The sequence below is a fragment of the Embiotoca jacksoni genome, unplaced genomic scaffold (genome assembly GCF_022577435.1).
Source record: "Embiotoca jacksoni isolate LCO1_2020_lvr unplaced genomic scaffold, fEmbJac1.0.p SCAF_26, whole genome shotgun sequence".
Classification (NCBI taxonomy): domain Eukaryota; kingdom Metazoa; phylum Chordata; class Actinopteri; family Embiotocidae; genus Embiotoca; species Embiotoca jacksoni.
In genome coordinates this window covers 2,683,622-2,705,663 of record NW_027185377.1, presented here as the reverse complement: position 1 = coordinate 2,705,663, position 22,042 = coordinate 2,683,622, and the positions used below count along the sequence as shown (strand labels likewise).

At 43.8% G+C, this 22,042-nt stretch overlaps 1 protein-coding gene across 2 annotated transcripts; it reads right to left on the bottom strand.

Annotated features, from left to right (window-relative positions):
* Window positions 1-921: 921 nt before the first annotated feature.
* LOC138204697 (vesicle-fusing ATPase-like) lies at window positions 922-21,341 on the bottom strand. Of its 2 annotated transcripts, none has more exons than XM_069160122.1 (22): window positions 21,238-21,341; window positions 18,766-18,851; window positions 18,494-18,590; window positions 17,694-17,733; window positions 15,976-16,142; window positions 15,736-15,843; window positions 15,440-15,515; window positions 14,713-14,868; window positions 12,670-12,869; window positions 11,257-11,422; window positions 11,020-11,094; window positions 10,544-10,731; window positions 9,419-9,514; window positions 9,085-9,241; window positions 8,860-8,993; window positions 8,444-8,510; window positions 8,231-8,310; window positions 6,608-6,742; window positions 6,212-6,325; window positions 3,759-3,814; window positions 3,397-3,469; window positions 922-2,073 (listed from the first exon to the last, which is right to left on the bottom strand). In XM_069160122.1, the coding sequence occupies exons 1-21, from the start codon at window positions 21,247-21,249 to the stop codon at window positions 3,439-3,441; spliced, it is 2,241 nt and encodes a 746-aa protein (XP_069016223.1). In that variant the 5' UTR covers window positions 21,250-21,341; the 3' UTR covers window positions 922-2,073; window positions 3,397-3,438. The 2 variants fall into 2 exon arrangements, with proteins under 2 accessions (XP_069016223.1, XP_069016224.1); XM_069160123.1 differs by lacking the exon at window positions 21,238-21,341 and adding an exon at window positions 20,712-21,153.
* Window positions 21,342-22,042: the final 701 nt, after the last annotated feature.

Below are 22,042 nucleotides of genomic sequence, written 5' to 3'. Positions count from 1 at the left end.
CCCTACCTGGGCCTACCTTTCTGTGTTCAGTCCCCCTCCCTCCCCGCCCCTCACCCGCTATATCCAAAGTTTTGTACAAAATGTTTTAAAGTGAATAATTCCCTTTTTATTTTATAATCGTAAATGTTATGTTTTTATAAATATTATTTATTATACAATGTATATATCTGTATGACTGAACTAAGATTATATATTTGAAGAACACAACTTGTCTCGTCGCTTCTTGTTGCTGAGCCGGAGGTGCGCGCACACACACACACACACACACGTATTAATAACCTCAGTTCTCTGAGTGAAGTTACGGCGCTGCAGGCTCTGACAGGAAGTCCTGCGTCTCTACATACGTGACACACAGCACACGGGTCGCCGATTGACAACTTTCATTCTAAAAAAACAAAAAATATCAGCCGTTTAAAAGTTCTCCAAACAAACAACGACTATATGCGATTGTGCGTGTACTATTACATTAATATAAACACTGTAGTTATTTTTGTATTAATCCGCAGCTGAAAATAGTCCCAGACAGAGGCAACATTTAATCCCTGTTTACATCACGTTTGTTAAAAAAAAAAAAAACCTGCAATCTTCAGCAGTTTTTGGGGAAATTATGGAGTCTTTTTAAAAAATAAAAATAAAATCCATAGTTTTGGCCTGTTATTTAGATTTATTTTTTTTTTTTTAATGTTTAGTATGAACCAAAGCAAGTTCGGGAGGTGGGAAACAACTTGCTTTGTTGGTTGTGGTCTTTTCATGGGATTAATTCATAATAATAAAATTTTAAAAAAAAATCCAGCCAATACAACCTAACGTGCAATTAAAAGCATCAGCTTGCAACATAAAGGAGTTTTTCATCATTGCAACTTGCTCTTATTTATGATGAGGTGACATAATCACCTCGTAATAAAAGGCATACACAGCTAATAATTCACCAATCATTTATTTGAATAAGACTTACAGATATATATATAAAAAGAAAAGAAGAAAAGAAAAGATCACGAGGACGAGTTAGTGACACCTGAAACGATATTTCTCTGCTGAGGAGGGCGGGGTCGTGAAATCAGCAGCCGATGCATTTTACCGTCACCGCAGCTTCCACAAGACGCGCTGCAGCAGCTGCTCGGAGAAACGCCGAGTTTTCTCAGAGCTGACGAGGTTAACCGCAAGTGTCTGAAAAGACTGGTTTCATTATAAGATGCCAAATCTTTGGTAATTAGGGAAGTAATTATGCCAAGTCATAATTATGACAAACTTTTTTTTTTTTTTTTTTTCTGATTTCAACATGTCACAGGCGGGAGGAGAACACTTGTAGTAGCAGAAGGGATTTCTGGGAAAGGTTGTTTTTTTTTGGGACAAACTGAACTGAAACGAAATCCCCAACGTTTGCATGGAAAATGATCCGTAGCAGCAGGAACCCCCTTCGTAACTTCCCTTTAAAAAAAAAATTTGAAAAATGTAATTTCAGATACGTACAGAGGGTCTTATTAGTAGTAGAATTTATTTATTTATGAAATAAAAAAAAAAGGTCAAACACAAGCAAGAAAACAACATCATAAGTGAAGATTTGAAGTGGTGGAATGATCAGTTTACACGTCCGTGTGTGTGAATAAAGCCGATATAAACAAACAGTATCATAATTAGTGTTTGTGCATGCTCATCTATTTGTCATGTCTTTTGCCCTGACTCCTTTATACTGTGGGTGGGAAGGGGGGGGGGGGGCATTACAGCATTAGTCTTGAGGAAAATGCAACACGGTGCACCACAAACACTGCAAGTACCGCTTCTTCTTGTTTGTTTTTTTTACATGTTCACAGAGTGCCCTAGACGAAGGAGGCGGCCTGTTTGTTTTTTTTTTGTTTTTTTTGTGGCGTCTGCCGCAGAGCGAGCGAACGCTGCAGTGCAGAGAGGGAAGCGCTCTCGAGAGCTTCAGGGACGAGGAGGGAGGGAAGGAAGGAAGCAAGGAAGGAAGGAAGGAAGGAAGGACGCAGAGGGATGAGAGACAGGTCAGAGACTGTCTCTCTTTCGCTTTTCCTCCTGCCGTCATCCTCCTCTCTCGGGCTTCCGTTTCCTCAGCAACTGAGCGGAGAGAGAGAGAAATAAAAAGTGAGAAGAGACAGGCAGGCGAAGGAGACGTGTCGCCACAAGAGAGCACCTGTCGAGTCGACCTATTTTTAGTCGCCGCCGACGATACCGTAAGTCTCCGAGGCTGCGAAGAGAAGCGACACTCCTGCTGCAAGTTGAATAAGTTGTTTTTGTTGTTGTTGTTGTTGTTGTTGTCACCCTGGGCGGCACGATACCTTTCTGAAACCTTTCCGCCCTTCGTTGGCCGCCAGAAAACATCACGGCTAACAAATATTTCCCGCTGAGCAACAGAGACTCGGTACAGCGCAAATTATTTCACGGTTAACTGCGGCATTTTGTAGCTTATTTTTGAAAAATTAAAGATTAAAGGAAGAGATCAACATTTTGGGAAACACGATATTTGCCTAGTTAAGCCGTAAATACTGTTAATTAGATGAGTAAAATGGTTTCTGCACTAACGTTTTTTTTTTTTATAAACCTGCCATTGGCCGACTTCAAAATCCTGGTTGCTACGGAAACCACCTGGAAAAACCTCAGAGCAGCGTCCTACACGCTGAAAAGTTAGGCGAAGACTTGGATCGTGTAGATCAGTTGAAGTTCAAGTTAAAAGGAGAGTTGTTTTTTTTACACGTATATTATTTCGTACATTTTATTTGGGATTTTTGTCTTACTGGCACATTTTATAAGAGGCTTACATTCTTTGATGTCCTCAGAGCTATAACCCTCGTGAGTAAGTAGTTCAAGTTATGTTACTTGATCAGCACCTGAGTTCCACATGTGTTTGTGACCACTGGTACGTGTGCGTAGAGGGGGGGGGGGGGGGGGGGGGGGGGAAGAGAGGGGCGGAGCTTCACTGTCCAACACCGCTGAAGGCGGAGTCAGGTCAGGAGACACCAGGTTGGTTTTTCTGTGACGTTGGTGGGAGTTGCGTCACCGTTGAATTCGTCCCCCACAGGGTCAGACTGTCAACACCGAGTTCTACTGGGAACCTTCTGAGGCGTCTGAAGGGGGAAACATTCGCTTGCAAACCACCTGAACTGTGGCGCCATGGCAAGAAGTTCATAGCTTCCCTCTGCTCCGTGATCATCACAGTGTTGCGTGACAGGAGCGGGTCTCGTCTCTTTTTGATTCCCCCCCCCCCCCACCCTCGTAGAACATCAATTTGGAGCAAACAAATTGTACGATGAAGGAACTCAAATGACTAAAGTGAACTCTCAGTTCAGTCTTCTACATCAGCTCCTCTCGCCCCCTCGGCAAGGGAATGACGGCAAGAAAATTTAACCCATTTGAGCTTCAACGCAGGCTTTTCGGTCTTACCGTTGACGGATGCCTCTGTTTCACCGTGCGGCTCCACTGAGTCTAGAATGGCACAAACTTATCAGAACCGCGTCTGCAGGAGAAAAGAAAGGAAAGAAGAAAAAAAAAAAAAAAAAAGACAAAATGTGTATTATTAATCACACTTGATGCGATGATGAAAATGTAAACGCTTTGCGCCTCTGACTAACTTTTTCCTCTCTCTGCCACGTTTCTAAATGAAGACTGGTAGAAGTGACAGATGTGTGTGTGTGTGTGTGTGTGTGTGTGTGTGTGTGTGTGTGTGTGTGTGTGTGTGAGAGTGTTCAGTGTCACCGGTGGTCCCGTTTCGGAGTCACGGCAAGAAACAGGAAAAGAATACTTACGCTCTTTGGTCCCTCAGTAGACTCAGGAACTTGCTAACTCTGTAGTCGGGATCCATCTGAAAGACAAGACGCATTATCTCTTACAGAAAAAATACAGACGGTAAAAAAACAAAAAAAAAAACAAAAAAAACTTCACATTTCGTTAAAACGTCAGATTATCTCGGTGTAAATAGCGGCAGGTCCTGGAGTTCAGCGCCTCGGGAGGAGGGAGGGGGCGAGGGGGGAGGAAGTCAAATTAATGGCCGCCTATACAATAACTTACAGTATGTCTGGAATCGCCTGTAGCAACGAGCGCTGAGACACGAGAGCCGTCACAAACGTTGGAATGAGAGAAGAACAAGATAAAGAAACCGCTGTGAACACTTTGAATGCGAGTGCAGCCGCGTGGCTGTTTGCAGCATGTCTCGGCAAACAGGTTCATACTTCTGCAGGCTCGGAACGGGGTGTGTGTGTGTGTGAGTGTGAGTGTGTGTGTGTGTGTGTGTGTGTGTGTGTGTGTGCAGAACATGGCTGCATTTGTGCATACCACAGCAATTACACAGCATCCAGCCTCAACAAATAGGCCGTGTACACATCATCAACACCAGGCAGACACACACAGTCACGAGGAGAAATTAACACCAGCCGCTCGCTGCTCCCGTTTCCCTTCCAGTTCTGCTCACGCTGCAACCTATTTGTATTTTGTGTATTGTTTTTTTTTTCTTCAGGTAAACACACCACAAAAAAGAAAGAAAGAAAATTAAACAAACATTGTTTGTAAGCTGGAATAAAAAAAATAATTAAAAAAAAAAATCATCTCTTAAGTTCAAACTGTCTCCCGACATTTCCGTTGTAACTTCCTCGGACTGTCCGGAGTCGAGGTCCGACGCGAACGTGTGTTTTAAAAAAACAAATTCGTATTTGACGAGTCAAGGTTTAAAAGTTCACGTGGAGATTTGCAGGAAACAAGAAAAATACCCATCAGCGCAGCAGAGACTGAGATACAGACTGCGGTCAAACTCATTCATCGCTGGATCCTACACTTCCCATGATGCAACTTGATAGCATCTTTTATTGTTTTCCCTCCAAGGTCACACAGGAGAGTCTACCACCACCACCACACACATTTAAAGGTCACATATTGTAGAAAACTGACACTAACCAAGCTGCCCGATAACATCTCAGGGAACGATCTGTAATTAAACCTTTTTTTTTTTTTACCGATTCAGAAAAGCTGATTGTCCTCGTGTTTCGACAGGATCGATTCCACAACAGGTTTTGCATGCAAATCATTTGGCTACAAGGCGAACAGAAATACCGACACCAGTTTCAACACCAAGGCCACAAAATCTGTTAAAAAGGTGAGTAGAGCTTCTACTTATCTACAGTAACACAAGTTGTGCAATGAAAGGAAGCCAAGAATCCTGCTCGGACCGGTGCTCTAATGTTTTTACGGTTTCAGCTGGATGATTTTTTTTTCTTTTTTTTTTAAACCTGCTCCGTCGTGTCGACCTCGAAGACTCTTAAATTCGTACCAAACCATGAAGTGCGCGAGGCTCTTGGTCACGTCTCTCTGATTCACAACACGTGAGAGTAACTTGGAAAAGCTGCGCAGAACATGGTTTCACAACTACGAAACGTATTGGATGTGCAGCGGCGTGAGAACGGTTTCGTGGAAGGAGAAAATGAACTGGATCCCTCTGCTCAACAAATCATCGGCGAAGCCACACAGTTGTTGTTTTTTTTTCCTCTCCAGCTGATGGATGACAGTTTTTTGTGCCTGACAGACAGATTCTGTTGATGGTTGGAGAATGCCGGGGCCAGATGTTGAGGAAGAGGAGGGACAGGCTGCTCAGGCTCAGACCACACTAATAGAAAAAAAACCAACATAATAATAACACAGAGCCGGAGCCAGTTTGAAAATTGTTTTGAATAAAAAACTGAGGTGATGAGTGACTTACTGAAGGCTTCGCAACGTACCTGCAGTACGTCGAAGTCTACTTGACCTCTCTGTCGTCTAATAACAAACCAGTGAATCTGTTTTTATTTGGATGTCAGAGAGAATGTGAGGCTGTAACCAGGCAGAAACCACACATTGGTTGGGGAAATGCTGTTGTGAAGACCTTTGCTCGACACCAAAAACCTGACTGCATCTCAGGCACGTCAATCAAACCAGGCATACTTCTCTTTGAGGACCTGATATCTAATCAATGATGGAATTATTTTCAGAAGGACCACCTCGAGTCTGATCAGAAGGAGTGACTTCAGATAATGACACCATTGTGACTTGTGGAAAACATGTATTGACTTTGTATTTCATGCGAGAAGTTGACGCTTTTTGAATGGGAGTCTATTGGAGCCGGAGGATTTCTGGAACCAGGCCCCCTGTGGCCCTCAAAGGTATTACACTCAGACACGGAGGAGAGATCATAAAAAAAGAAAATGGGAAAACAAAGATATCATCTCTTTCTTACCTGTGCAGCCATTTCAATCAGCATCAGCAGCTTTTTTATGCCGATCGACAGCGGTTGTCCCTTCACGGCTTTGGCGATGCTCGCCCGCTCTTTCTCCTGGAAACTGCCCAGCAGCTGGGGGGAGAGAGAGAGAGAGAGAGAGAGAGAGAGAGAGAGAGAGAGAGAGAGAGAGAGAGAGAGAGAGAGAGAGAGAGAGCATTGTGTGATTAAAACAGGTAAATTCATCGATTCATATTAAATGTAAGGCAAAAAAAAAGAAGTTGTTTTGGCCTTAAAGGTGCTGCTGCATTTAGCATAATATGAATGTGTGTGTCAGTGTGTGTGTGTGTGTGTGTGTGTGTGTGTGTGTGTGTGTGTGTGTGTGTGTGTGTGTGTGTGTGTGTGTGTGTGTTTTACCTCCAGGGCCTCAACCAGCTGCTCTCCCGTCATGATGTTAGGAATGTGGATGGTGGTGCTGAACGCGTCGAGCATCTCCATCTCCTGGAGGACGTCTTTACGACTCGTGGTGCCGATGATCAGCAGCTTACGACCCTGAAAAAGGGGAAGAAGCCGACGTCACTTCGGTTCATTTGGTCACTCGACCGTTTGAAACCGTTCGTCGAGCTGCTTTCCTCTTAACGGTCAGCAAAGAGAGCTATAATCTCTGGAGAGGAAAGAGGGGAAATACTGCAGAGTCAGGACTCCAAATAAAACACCCAAAATCATCCGAGAAATCTGTCTCAGACGGTCACGTTTATCGGTTTTAAGGCAAATCGTGTGTTATAAAGGTAAATCAAAGCACTAGGATGAAGATACACCAAAAAAAACATCCACCTGGATCAAAAAAATACATCGTGAACACTACGATCAGGTTTTGGATGGTTGTTTCACGCCGTTCGTCTTCTCTGCCTCCTCGTTTCCCGCCATTCTTCCTCATTTCCTGCCATTTCCGTCCTGCTGACTTCCGAGTGAAGGCGAGACAGCAGCTTACAACGCAGCATCACCCAAAACGTCCTGCAGCACTTCGTGTTCTGTTCCCATCGGTTCGGTTTTACGGTCTCACAATTTATGATGCAGGTTGTCTCTCGATTGTCAAAGCTCTTATTGGACATTGACGGATGTGTCCCACGGTGCCATCTAGGACCTCCGTGTTGGATTTGCGATTTCGGCGTGTTTCTTTCATAACTGTGTGATTTGCGGCCGTCCCCAGACGAAGGGCTGACGTCGCACAGGGGCTCTAAGTCACAACAAGAGCATAAAGAACAGGAAACAACAATAGCAAAAGGAGAAGACAGACAAAAGACGGGAGCATAATGGGACAGAAAACGACAGAAGACAACAGCAGAGGAGACAAGAAGAAGAAAGGAGAGAAGCCGGAGAATTGTGGCTCCGCTAAGCCGACGAGTTGGAGGAGGACCAGGAGAAGACGACGGAGCAGGAGAGGCAGAGGAGTGGCGAGTAGACAGGGGGATTATGGCTGCCGGCTGCCCCCCCATGGCGTGGGGGGTTGCGATGCTGCATGCAGATGAGGTGCCACACAGGCGGCAGTGCTGCCAGGTCCTGGCTCTCTCACAGAGCCCATTCTCCTCCGTGTCCCCCTGGCCTCCCCCGGCCCCAGGCACCCCGCTGGGCCCAGCGCTTTACAACCCCAGAGGAGCACTGCAAGCCAGGCATTCAGCACCAGGCCCCGCGCCACTTCTCATGCACATGCAGCCATATAGTGGGCTATACCCTCATTCACAAACCCATCAACAACAGACAAACTACAACCAAAGAAACTATGAGAAATGGGTCTCTACCACCACCATTCACTGCGAGCACAACGGGCCGGGGCCAAAACACTCGCTAATAACCATAAACTCACACACACAGCCGCTCACACATGCCAGCCGCAGCCAAGGACCTCCAACAATTCCTCCGCAAGACTTTTTTTTTTTTTTTTTTTTTGGGGAGGTTGGCATCCGTAAGATCTGCTGCCCTCTTTCTGCCACCTCGGGACTAGCAAGAAGAAATAAATATCACAACAAATGTTTTTGTTACCTTCGGAGGGGATTTCTTCAGCAGCACCAGCAACGCCTGCAGCACCAGGTTGGAGAAACGAGGGCCGATCGGAACGAAGTCTGAGGAGACGGATCGTTTATTATTATTATGATCTTATTTTATAAAGACACAACTTCACGGGCTAGTATACAATTCATTGATATTAGTAGGGGAATTGTTTCTAAGCTGTTTTGTTGTCAACCGGTCTCTTACCCAGCAAGCGCTCAATGTCATCCACGACCACGCAGCTCAGCTGGGATTTGTAAGCATCTTCAAATATCTGTCACAGGGAAACGCAAAAAAAAAAAGGAAAACCAGATCTGCGTCAAAGCAAAAAAAAAAAAAAAACATCTGGCAGAGAAATTATTGGATTTCATCTTGTGGCCATTTTCAAACTCTTTCAACTTCAATTTCTTTCTGTAAATCTTGATTCAAATTGAATACTTGGGTCTGCATTCAATTTCACATGTTTTGTGGCAATAATGACATTTTTACAGCCAGTGAGATTAATCTGAGCAAGCAGGAAACAACAGCTGGTCCAACACTGGTGCTGGAGATACATTTTCAACAGCTTCACACTCTCTTTGCCTCCTGGACTTCGAAATGACCCGTTTTATTTTCAGACGTACCTTTTTGATAGCTTGGCATTTGGCGATCTCAGAGTGTCCGATCATCTTGTCGGGGGAGCAGATCTTGATGAAGGGGAACTGGGAATCTTCAGCGATCTTAGCTGCCAGCGCGGTTTTGCCGCTGTTAGGTGGACCTGAGGGTGAAGACCGATCACAAGTCGCTCGTTTTGTAGCGATCAGACACCGACAGGTCGTGACAGTGTTTACGGTGTGTGCGAGTCCCACCTTCCAGGAGGACCGACACCAGCGGCGTGCGGTCGCTGTTCTTCGTCTGCTGCACCAGCAGCTCCCCGTCCTCCAGGACCGCCGACACCGGGTCGCCCCACCGGATGATACCGTTCATGATGTAGCTGGCGTAATCCTCCTGGTTGGTTCCAAACGCCTGCAGGAGAGGAAGAGGGAGAGACAGAGAGAGAGCGACTCTTTCAGGTTTTGTTTTTGACTGCATGTGGTCCGTGAATGTCTCTTCCACTCTGAACTTGAAGTCAGAACTTCATCTGACAGGAAGCTAAAACAGAAACAAAAAAAGAGAGGGAGCGAGCGATGCGCGGCAACTTACGGGTTTGATGTCGTTATTCAGCGAGGCCATGAAGTCAAGTCTGCTGACCTGCAGCTTCTCTGCCGTCTCAATGTTTACCTCCACTGTGTTGCTGGCCTACAACAACAACAACAACAACAACAAAGAAATGAGATGATGAACTCCCCCCCACCCCTCTGACCCACGTTTAGATTGCGCAATGTGTCGGGAGACAATGTGCTCCTCTCAGAGCAGGAAGGTCAGACAGCGAGAGCGAGGGAGGGAAGAATAAGTGCTCAGAGGAGTGAAGAGCAACGTCAAAGCCGTCAGACATGTGTGCGAGCCTTGTCCGTCATTTATCATCACCTTCTAATATCTGCAGCTCTGTGTGTGTGTGTGTGTGTGTGTGTGTGTGTGTGTGTGTGTGTGTGTGTGTCTGCGGGGGCAGAGCACTTAACAGATGAGAACTTCACCTTATCTGTGGGTCCGACTGAGCTGTGCAGATTTGAGCCAATGCACCTGATAAAACACTTAAGTTAGGGCGCGTGCGCACGCACGCACGCACACACACACACACACACACACACACACACACACACACACACACACACACACACACACACGGGTTCTGTTCCTGACCTGGGTGGCTGGTTAAACTGGCACTGTAGAGACGTGTACTATACCCACCAGGTGTGTAGCCTACAACTAAAACCCAGTAACACGTAACGGTATTACTGTCAGCGCTTTTGAAAAACTATTTATGAATGTTATCTTAGTAAGTTTTTAGATATATAGTTAGACTTTCAAAAAAAAAAAAAAAAAAAAAAAGTCCCTTTTGAATGAATTATGTAAATTGGACTGAAAAGGTGTTAATTAATGAAATTGGAATGTAAGAATGAATCAGTGAGTCAGTTAACTGATTGGTCAATCAAAAATGTAATACATCAAAAATAATTTGCATAAATCATAAATTCTTTGTAATTCATCAAGCAAATCCGATCGATTTCTTACTTTTACTTTAAACAGTTTAAATTCGTTTTTTTATTTTTTTTTGCCTTTTTACATGTTTGAATTATTTTCTGGCATTGTACAAACAAGAAAATGTACACAGACACATGAATAAATGTGCAATACATGCGAGTTAATACGCATATTGTTCCGTCTGACCTTGATGTGCCTGTTCATGGCCGTGGACTGTGCGGCTCTGACCAGACCCTCCAGCTCGGCACCGCTGTAGTTCTTCGTCTCCACGGCCAGCTCCTTCATGTCCACGTCTCCGGACAGCAGCTTGTACTGACGCATCTTTGTCGTGTGGATGTTGAGGATCTGAACACGTCCCTTTTCATCCGGTAACCCTGACAGAAGAGACGAAGGGGTGGAGGGGGGGAATAAAGACACTTAATGTTTCAGAAGAAGAATACTTTTGACGAGCAGCCTTGTGGTCTCTGGAGGGCTGTTTAACACATTTTGTTCAAACTTTTTGATCACACCTCGAATTATTTAAACATTTGCTTTAATTTTTACAGGCTCCAGGAAGAAGATCTTCACGTCAACATTAATACGGGCTTTAACTGCCTTTTCCAGTTCACCGAGATAAACTGCGCGGAGTTTGACATCTCGGCTGCGTGTTCTTCACTTCTTACCGATCTCCATCTTCACCTCCAGTCTTCCCGGCCTCAACAAGGCCTCGTCGATCAGGTCGGGTCTGTTGGTCATTCCTGGAGGAGAGACAGGAGAAACGATGGAAAGGAGAGACGGCAGAGGAACAAAAAAAAATGAATGAGAGAGAGAGAGAGAGAGAGAGAGAGGCATGTGTTAGTTTATGAAGAGAAAACATATGTGTGTGTGGTGTGTGTGTGTGTGTGTGTGTGTGTCTGCACCTATGACCAGGATGTTGTTGAGCTGCTCCACTCCGTCGATCTTGGACAACAGCTGGTTGACCACGGTGTCGTGGACTCCCGTGCTGCCGGCCATGCTGCCGCGCTGCTTGCAGATCGCATCAATTTCGTCGAATATGATGATGTGGAGGCCGCTGTTGGCTCCGAGCTGTTCACCAGAGAGAGACAGATTCATGTGGGAGCTGTAAATCAGTGCTGCCTGCTGTTATCTCGGTCTGTTTCCTCACACCAGCAGGGAGGTCCGCTGATCTTACATGTGGAGTAAATCCAGCTTTATATACGTGTCGTGCTCGAAAAAGTGATTTTTTTTTTTGTGCACTTGATGATGATGTACAAGTTCGTTATTTTCTTTAAACTACATCATTTATATGACTTTCTATAGCACATCCCTTCTTCTCTGTCAAACAGTTCAGGAAGTATTTATCACAGCGAGGTGCAGCAGATATCGAATGAAACGGCACGACTTGACCTTTCCAACGAGTTAAAACAGGCTTTCTGAAAATACAGTCAAATATATACAACACTTGCCTCAAAGCACTGTAAGATATATTTGTATATATGCCGTCACACGGCGCAACAACAAGGCCCTGCCAAAGCTCTTCTTTCATCCTGACTTAAAAAAAATCTGAATTGACCCTCAACCGACAGATGGAAAAAGTAAGAGAGAGCAGCAGGCTGGGGGGTTATCCCTCCATCTGAAGACCCGTCAGCCTCTGACGTAGCATTTAAAGCAGGTGTGGAGCTGTCCGTGCTGCACACTGGACGGTGTGTGTGTGTGTGTGTGTGTGTGTGTGTGTGTGTGTTGTAGGGAGGTCTAAAAGGAGGTCAAAGAGAACCCAGCCCCTCATTAAGTGGTGCAGAGTGAGGCTTAGTGCCGGTATCACACCGTCCAAACAGAGGAGTGCCACTGCTGGGTTTTTAATGCATAACTGCCCCTCCACACACACACACACACACACACACACACACACACACACACACACACACACACACACACCAGAACATTAGAAAGTTATTACAGCTATGTCTGGCTAAAGGGCAGATCTCTCCACTCCTGCAGAAATTAGTTTTTTTTTTTTTTTTTCTGTTCAGACAGATGAAATGCTTATCTGGGTTTAACGGGAGAACACCGATACACACTGAAACCACGAAAACTTCTGATGTCCAGATAATAAGTTCAGCACAGTTTGTAGTACGGCAGCTGATATATCTGGAAGTTGTAATAAAACGAGGCTCAGGCAGCAGATTTTCATATTCGTTCTGCTTCGGTATCTCCGCTGTGCTTTAAAACAAAAACAAACAAAAAAAGTGATTTTTGTTGTTGTTGTTGTTGTTTTTTTTGTTTTTAGAAAAACAACAGGAAGCGTCCGTGTACGTGTCGTGTCCTTGCCTCACCCTCTTCTGCTCTTCCTCTGCGTCTGCAAACAGCTTCCTGACGTTCGCCTCCGACTCTCCGACGTACTTGTTGAGGATCTCGGGGCCGTTGACGATCTTCGGCTCCCGGGCGTTGAGCATCTTGCCGATCTGTCGCGCCATCAGGGTCTTACCGCAGCCCGGGGGTCCGTACAGCAGGATCCCCTTCACGTGCTTACAGCCTGGAGACACGAGGAACGGGTGTTCAACTCTGCACAGGTTATTCAATTTTAACGGCAAGAAAAATGACACACGGAAAAGTTGTACTACTCATAAAGCTCACATCTTTGTGAGGTCAAAACATCCACTACAGGTACATACTGGTATACCTGTATGAAAATGAACGGTTATTATACCCTGCTCAGGAGCTTATTACTGGTATTGACAACAAAAAAATACAAACAATTACAGCAGCAGAGAAAACAAAACTAATCATAACTTAATCTCCAACCCCCGAAAAGTCATGAAAAAGAATACTTTGGATGTCTTAAAAATGAAGGTGAGGTTGTCTTTGAGGACGGATATCCATTTTTTTTTTTTAAATGGACGCAGTGTCTTTAAAAGTGGAAAGCACATAAAAACTTAGAAGATCGAATGTGCAAACCGAGAGCTCTCCACTCCACCATGTTTACAGCGCAGATCCTTTTAATGGCCTTTTGCACCTGCTTAATGACATTTAGCCCAGACTAATTGAGAGGCCCCCCGTCAGATAACCATCTGAGCTGCCATTTGGGCCCGCTGAGGGAAGAGCGGCCGGGCTGACAGGTGGGGGGGTGGAGAGAAGAAGAAGGGCCGTCCTCTCTCCCTCCGGGCGGCAGGGGTGGGGGGTGGGGGGGTTGTTTTTGGGAGAGAAAGCACTGAGGCTTATGTCTGTCTGCTGCAGCTCTCTGTGGCAGCAGAGGGCAGACCAGGTGAAGCTTTCAGACTTCTGCTCCGACACACACACACACACACACACACACACACACACACACACTGTGTCTCTGTCAGCACCTGCGCTGCCTGCTCCCCATGCCTGCCAATTACAGTGTTACCTTTAGCTTGGATGCTCTATCAGGACGTGCCATCTCATTACGACAGCCAGCTGGCCGCAGCCAAAAGGCCGACTCCTGCACACAACCCCCCCCCCCCCCCCCCCCGGCTAAAAGGTCAGCTCGCGAGTCCCCCGGCTGCCGTTGGCCCTAAAGCATCGTGGGTTACGGAGCGTCTGTGAGCACACGCAGGTCGAAGTGAAGCGTGTCTTCGCCGAGCTCGAAAGGTGCTCACGACAGGTTTTCACAAGACTTCTGGTTCGGGGTGGGGTGGGGTGGGGTGGGGGGGGGGGGGGATTAGGACCGATTGGCATTGTGCGCAGATGTGTGCAAGTGCGTGCGGGACGGTTTGTGTGGGTTCGGTGTGTGAGTCACAGAGACGGACTACCTGATGGCTTTCATTAGAACGAGCTGCTGTCCTTTTTTTTTTTTTGCAGAGTGAATCATCATTGTAATCTGACAGCTGTTGGAGATTTATTAATGAGTGTGTGCAGAGGTTTCTGTCAGGGAGGGGGAGGGAGGGGGGCAATGCGGGGACTTTAGTCAGCGTCCAGACACCCATGAAGGACACTTGTTTCAACTGTTCACTTGGTGTGTGCGTGTTTGTGTTTTTGCTGACTCAGGCGATGCTGCATTTCTCAAAGGAATTAATCAACGTTTTGTTTGCCATTATGTGGAGTCGAGGATTTAACCCAAGCTGAATGTAATGACTGAAAACAGTGATTATATTTAGCAGGTATTACTAATCTCTTCAGCCTGATGAGCGCCGGAGGAAATGTTCTCAGACAGAAACACAGCGATTCCCAGGAACAACTGAGTTCTTTCTGCTTATTACAGACGTTCGATAAGTTCAAAAAAAGGCCGTGAAATCTTCAGTTAAATGAAAATCATCACGTTGACTTGCAGCGAGACACATAAGATGTGGAAGAGGAGGCACAAATGAATGAATGAATAAGTGATGTCAGACCAGAAAGAGACAAAGAAGGGAACTCACCCATCTGTTCAACCATGTCTGAAGGGAAGACTCGGGAGGCGAAGGCTCTACGGAAGATGTCAGAAAACTCCTTGTCGAGGCCGCCGATACCCATCCTCTCGAAGTTCCAGTCGGGGCAGATGATGGACTGGCGAGACTCTCGGGTCTTCGATTTCCCTGGAGACACAAGCAGACTAAACGTGTCATTCGCGAGAACATTTCCTACCTTCTGCCGTGTGTGATACCTTTTCCCTCCTTATTCTCTATCATGGTTGAATGCTGCAAGCGTTATATTGAGTCCCAAATTAAATGCAAATAAATTATTTTCATGGAGTTGATGTGAGGACACGAGAAATGCTTCAAACTGTCCTTTTTTTATTCTTTTTTTTTCCATGAAGGGAGTGCAAGATATTAAGATATTTATATCGGGAAGAAAATATTGAAATAATGACATGAAGGCAAACTGCATGTTATGTGTCTGGTGAACTTTATTCTTCTACTGCTGCCAACAAAAGGTGACAGAGAACACAAGCCAAGCTAAATGAGTGTAGTGTGCCCCCTTGTGGTGATTATAGAGAATTACTTCAGACCGTATATCTGGTAAAACCACTTTTCTCTCATTGCAAACAAGTGTGAAGTGTTAAATACATTCAAGTGCTACAACCACCGCATATTTCAGACCACAAAACATTCAACTAAGGTAATGAACTAGCAAAGAAAAGGAGCCATGGCTGCTGTTAACACTCACCGATCAGGGTCATGGATGAGGTGTCTGCCTTCTCAAAAATCACCTGACTGTTTCCCAGCAACAAACCAATCTCAATCTGAGGGCAGAGGGAGAAAGGATGAAAGTTAGATGTTAAATGAAACGAGCAGCCATGTTTACTCTGCTACAAGAGAAGTATTGTACATTTATATACAGGGAATATACATATAAAAAAAAAGGGTGAAAATCTTTTAATTAATTACTTCTATAGTATATATTAAAGCCTCTAAAGACAATGACGGTAGATGTGTGAGAGAGAACAGTTATCCCCCGGATACCTTGGGTTTCTTCCCTGAAGCATGTTCTCCCTTTAGGATGCTGGGGTCCATGGCCTCCATGTCTTTTATCACCAAGCCGAACAGCTTTTCACAGAAACTAAGCACCAGCTTGGAATGAGATAAAAGATAGGCACGGGGAAAAAAAAGAAAAGAAATGTCTTTATGGACACATTTAAAAAAGGAACTGAATTTTATAATACACTCAAGACATTATTTGGTGCTTGTGAGAATTTGGATCACCTGCTGGCCGATGCTGAAGGCCTGGTTGTTGAAGTGCTGGATGAACTCGCTGGCCATCTTGTCCGAGTCGTACGGGTTGCTGTCCACGTTCTTCTTCTGCAGGAAGTCGATTTCCACCATCATGGTGCTTATACACTGTTTGGACTTGTCAAACGTGTAGTTTGTTACTACAGCGGGGGGTGGGAGGGAAGAAACAAAAAGGATCTCTCATTGACTTGAATCATTTCTTATAGGACAGTTTATGCTTCTCTCAGTCTGGGTAAATCACACCCTTCGTACTGCTGTCTAACTGAAATTAAAGCTGACTTTATTGGGTAGGTGCCACTTCAGCACAACAGTAGAACAAACTTAGCGCGCTGTTAAAAATCAAACGGTAGTTCCTTCAGCCTTTAATGTTGAAAATCCAACTGTGAAACACAGCAGGCAGCTCCTGGGTTGAATATGATCTGAAGTTCCCTTTTTACTATTGAAATTGAATGTTTTCAAACTGCTGCTCGTGGCTCATTTTGGAAACGAGATGTAGCTTCCTTTCAGATTGTGCTGGTGTTTCCGCCGCTTCCAGGTAATTAGGAAAGTTACACCCACGATAGTGCTTATTAATTATATCACCGTTACCAGGAGACACTGCCAACACAGTACCCATTATAGGAATGGTTTTAATGGTTAAATATAGAGTGGGTGTAAAGAGAAAAAGGGAGATTATACCTTTGATCAAATACTAAAGAGTTATGGCCTTTTTTTTTTTTGCTTTTCAAAGTGATGTCAAAATACGATGAAGCTTATTCATTTTTTCAATCAGTGGATTATATTTGCATTCCTCCTTTTCATTCCTGAAATGAAGACAGTATTATAGTAGGGCGCATCACTTTGGCCTGAGGCGAGCTAAGAGACATATTTATCAAAGACGAGGCCTGCTCTTCCTCTGGATGCTGGCCAGCCTCTGACACAGATGTGCAGCGACGCCCGACGCACACATTGTCAGACTGTCTCTCCATCATATAATTAGAAATCTGCATGATATGGCCATCAGAAGATTTTTTTTTTTTTTTTTTTTTGTCCTGCTCCTTTCAAAGTCAGTCACATGTAAGTGTGATGCCGGAGGTGCCGACGGTGGCGAGGTGTCTGTGACTCAAAAGGCTTTCAGTTATAGGAGAAAGACGGCGAAGCCCTGCTAATCAATAGATGACAAATTACTGGCAGCCATCACAAAAAAGAATAAAAGAAAGAAAGAAACGTCCTGGAACAATCAGTAGCCTGAGCAGCCGGTGCATGTAAGGCACCGTTACCAACAGGCAACGTGAATCCACTTTTTATCTGAATTTTTCTTGGTTTTGTGTTTATTCGCTGAAGAAGAAGAAAAAAGAAAAAAAAAAAAAAAATAAAAAAAAGGATTGTACACTATTAGTTTAGCTGCATTATGTTATCAAAATGTTATGCTTATTCAGCACTTTTTTTTGTACAGGGCGGTCGTGTTTATATTGTTGCTGTTTGTTTTAAGCATCTTTTCCTGCATTATGCTCTGGGAAAAAAATACGTTTTCATATTGGCACATACATACATTGGACAACATATACACCGATACCCGACATATCGGCCATCGACATATAAATAATTTGGGCTTTGAGTTTTAGAGGTTTTGTTTTCAATTTGTTTCTGCTGCCACCAAGTGGCCCAAACAAATGCATCGCCACATAAAAATTCATGAAGGCGTTTCTCACCTTGGACTTCTTGTCCAATCGACAGCCCCGCCCATTTTCTCTGTAAACAAAAAAAGAGCGAGTGGTTGATTTAGTTCCACGTCTTGTCATTTTCTTTGTAACAGGACACAATATGGAGAAACAGGAAAAAAACAAAAAAAAGACAAAGAAACAGCCATCAATAAGGCAATGACATTTTCCACAAAGCTACCAGACAGAAGACAACTACACTTCAAATGAACTTCACTACACGTTTCACAGTGCAACTTTCCTCTGGAACATCCGGTCTTATTTCACAGCACTTCTTCATAATACAAATACATGACTCAGATCCATATGTCACATATGTTTGATGATCTGTTGACCGATTCGCTACGACTCGGTCGATTACTGTATGAACTCTTGGTGGTGAAATAAGACCGTCTTGAGGAGGTTACGTTAGTACCTGTGTGCGGCTCGCGGCTGCCGAGTTTACAGGCGGAGGAAGAGCAGGCAGAGACGGGAGAGGAAAAAAAACAACAACAAAAAAAAGCAGTAACAGACAGATTGAGACAAACAAAGAAGGTCCATGCAAAAGAGCCCACGGAGAACCACGCGGGACGGCTCAGAGCTGGTGCTTTGTAAATAAGAAGCGTAGTAACTCCTACATTAAATGTGTGGCGGTTTCTTTTTACTGGGAAAATCAAGAGTTTAAGAAATAACGGCCTCAGAATATCTTCGATGACCTCTGCAGGGACACGAGGCCGAACGGAAATCAACAGAAGAGCGTTGAGAAGATGTGACGAGGGGACCGTCGGCGCCTCCCAAACATGCGAGCCTACCTGCGGCAGGCTGAAGCCGATGGTCCCGCAGTTCATGGCGGGATGCGTCTTCAAGGTGAACACATACTTGTGGGCTAAATTGCGCACGGTCACGTGTCTGCAGTGAGATGACAAATGAGAAAGAATTAGGTGAGCAACTGCCAACCTAAATGTTGTTATTGTTGTCGTTCTCCACCGACTCAAAAGTTTCGCACAGTTGTGGTGCAAAACTGAGGCGGGTAATATGAAGTATATTCTGCACGGTCACATGTACGAGAAGAAATCTCACTCACTGCTCAAACTGCGGATCCTTCTCGTTGATGACGGCACAGTTGGTCAACGACAGTTCGTCTGTGGGGCATCGAGCCGCTTGCATGAGCTGAAAGGAAACCCAGAAGACGGTAAAAAAAATTAAAAAAAAGATGCAGTGACTCCACTGAGGAAGTGTTTTATTATCGAAGAGTGATGTTTGCAACTTGTTTATCAAGCTTAAGATATTAATTTTAAGGTCAACACTCCGGAGGCGTCGCACTCTCCCACAAAACCACCATGACATGCATGTTGCTATGGCGATTTCTTTTACACCGACGAATCGGCGCTGGACTCGCCAGGAAGTGTAAAGTCAGCTTCCTCTGTTTTGTAACCATCATTAAAATAGCCGTGTAATATTCTGGCTTTCATCAGCCATGTGACAAGAGGTTATGTTCCCGTAAGAGTGGCTTTAGAAGAGGGTGAAATAAATGTAAATAAAGTGTCAAACATACAGTAGAGCTGTTCGGGTGGAGACGCCATCATGCTGCACACTATGGACCTTTTGAAATCTTATTTGTATTTCATGATTGGGCTCATCTCTGCCAAGCCTTACTAACATAAGAAAATGAGAGGATGGTGTCAAACTATCTTAAGTGAAAAAAAAATTACAAAAAGTCCCGTCTAACTGAGCCTTTCCAAGAAAAAAAAAAAAAAAAAGGTTCAAAATCAACCTGTTCCCCTTTTCAGAGATCAAATCAGACCAACGGGGAATTAACTCCTGACCTACAAGTATTTCAGCGACTTCTCAGAAGTCCCGATAATCTTCAGATTACCGCTCAGTTGTCATCGTAAACAGGTTGTACGGAGGTTCGTACAGATGATGTCGCCTGCTGAGGAAAATGTGGACCGACAAACGCGAGTCTATTTTCTTCCTTAATGTCCTTTTATTTTCACGTTTTATATGACGTTTACTGATTTTATACCTCGGTCCAAAGAGGAATTATATCCCTTTCAATTGTATTGTTGAATTATTTGAATGACTTCAAAATAAACTTCAAACGAAATGATCTCCATCATGGATTGCACCTAGAAGTTAACATCTCTCCCGGCCCCCAGAGATTGCGCAACAGGGCATTTCTTACATTGTTCCAGCTCAAATCTAAAGTGAAAACGAGTTGCACTGATCATACGGTGACGAAAAGAACATATGATTAGAGCAGCTCTCGCATTACAGAGTTCTGAGAATACATTTCTTGGTTACTTCCTGTTATTTATCTGGCATAATCGTACTCTGTTTCTATCTAATCCAAAAGCCCTGCGATAAATTTGACTATCGTGAATGTTCAGCTTTGTTCAAACTGTTTTACAGAGACGTTGAGTCAATTTAGATCCCGTTGAAACTTATTTAATCTACGCTTTTTGGTACAAATAGGTGCAAAACAACGACATGATGTAACACAGTTCAACAGCAGGAAGCCGTCAACACTGAATAAATAAACCCTTTTTCTAAATCCTTGTTTAAAATGCAGCTGATCTTGTTTGACGGAAAAATATTTACCACCCACTTACTATTATAATCAGAAAATACAATTATCTGCACTTCAAAGCTCTTGAAATAATCATATTTTTGTCAAGCTCCCTCAAACTGAAGATTCTCACTTTTGAAGATGTCCTATATTTGATAAATATCTAATATTATATCTATGAAGCAAAAATGCCCTCTAAAACATCAATATTAAATCTCGTGGTAACCCTTTTTATCGATATTTGGGCATTACGCCAGCGGTGACACCCCACAACCAAAAGATTTGTCAATTTACTATCATAAAGGATGAAAGGAACTACAAAATATTGACATTTAAGATGCAATAATCACAGAAATTGACCCTTTTTTCATTAAAAAAAAAAAAAAAAAATGGGGTCAAAAGAATGAATCGATAATCAAAACAGTTGGTGATTAATTTTCAGTTCATTTTAAGTAACTTACATTCACGTTTAGCTGTAATGTGTCTAATACTCGTAACACACAAGCAACTAACAAAACACAGAGGCTTTTGTTGACACTGCAGCTGCTTGAACATGATCCTTTGACCCATTTAGACTTCCTTTCTTTTCAGACCTCATTGATTTAGCATTTAGAAAACAGGAGGTCTATTTAAAGCCCTTTGCAGCTCTTCTCTCTTTTTTTTTTTTTTTTTTTTTATATCGAAGTTAATAACACTGTCGATGAGACAACTCAACATGTCTGGCGGTTAAAAGCAGCCTGGCAGTTTACACTTTAACGTACAGACAACAACAACAACAACAGTAGCAGCTCAACGCTAGCAGTCATAAGATCGACTTCCGGGAAGTTTTGAATGACAAGTGATTCTGCCACACAGGCTCGCGCTGCGCTGGCTCACTTAAAAAAAAATGTCTTTTTTTTTTTTTTAAGTACGCGCAGACGTTTAAAGCGTTCGGTATTTCGTCGTGTAGTCGATTTTTTTTTTAACTTCGCTGAAATGTGAACTCACCCGAGCGGTCATCTTTGTGCGTGTGTTTCTTTTTTTCCGCCGCTGTTCAAAGTGTGATTCAGCGTCAGAGGTTCCGCTGACAGAACAACTGCCCGCACGAGCCGCAGTGACGCGGCAAAAGAGGCGGGCTCGCTTGGCGTAACGTGACGTCATCACGCACACCGAACTAAAAGAGGAAGTGAGATTTTTTTATTTATTTTTATTTTAAATTACTGAAAATACTGACGAAATATTTAAGTTAGTTTTTTTTTGGAGAATAGGAGAATATTTGGTCTCCAGGAAAATTATGAACAAAAACGTGATAATTATTGTCATTATGGCCAAATTCCATTTCTATAAATGTACATTTACAGGTAAAGAAAACCTGCTTTATTGCCTTCAGCAGAGTTTTCAAACAATTCAGCAATTTCTGCAATTAAAACCACAACAGCTTTCACTACAAGTAAAACTAAACTGTGTAAAGGAATACAATTTCTCTTTCTCTCGCTATTATATTATATTATTATTATTATTATATGCCCGTTGATGTGAGGTTACTAAATGTAGTTACAGATAGCAGCAGCAGGAAGAGACTCTCTTCTGTAACATGTTGTTCAACATCTGTAACATGTAGTTCAACATCTGTACCGCTGTGGACAAATTTTTACAAATCATGTGTGGCTGCCTAAACACCTCACATGCTTCCTCCTGACTAATCTATATATTCTCTAGGTCGCACTACCATCCTTAAATGCCTTTCATGGATACTTCAGCAACATGAAAAACATCGGTCTAACCTGCTTAGTGGACAGTTTTCAGACCAAAC

Bases quoted from the DNA above. Each gene is read 5' to 3' on its own strand.
- LOC138204697 (XM_069160122.1), bottom strand. The intron at 9,515-10,543 runs GTCAGACGGAAC...TTGTTGTTGTAG, and splicing joins CCATGAACAGGCACATCAAG to GCCAGCAACACAGTGGAGGT. The intron at 3,470-3,758 runs GTAAGTATTCTT...TTTCTCCTGCAG, and splicing joins CTACTGAGGGACCAAAGAGC to ACGCGGTTCTGATAAGTTTG.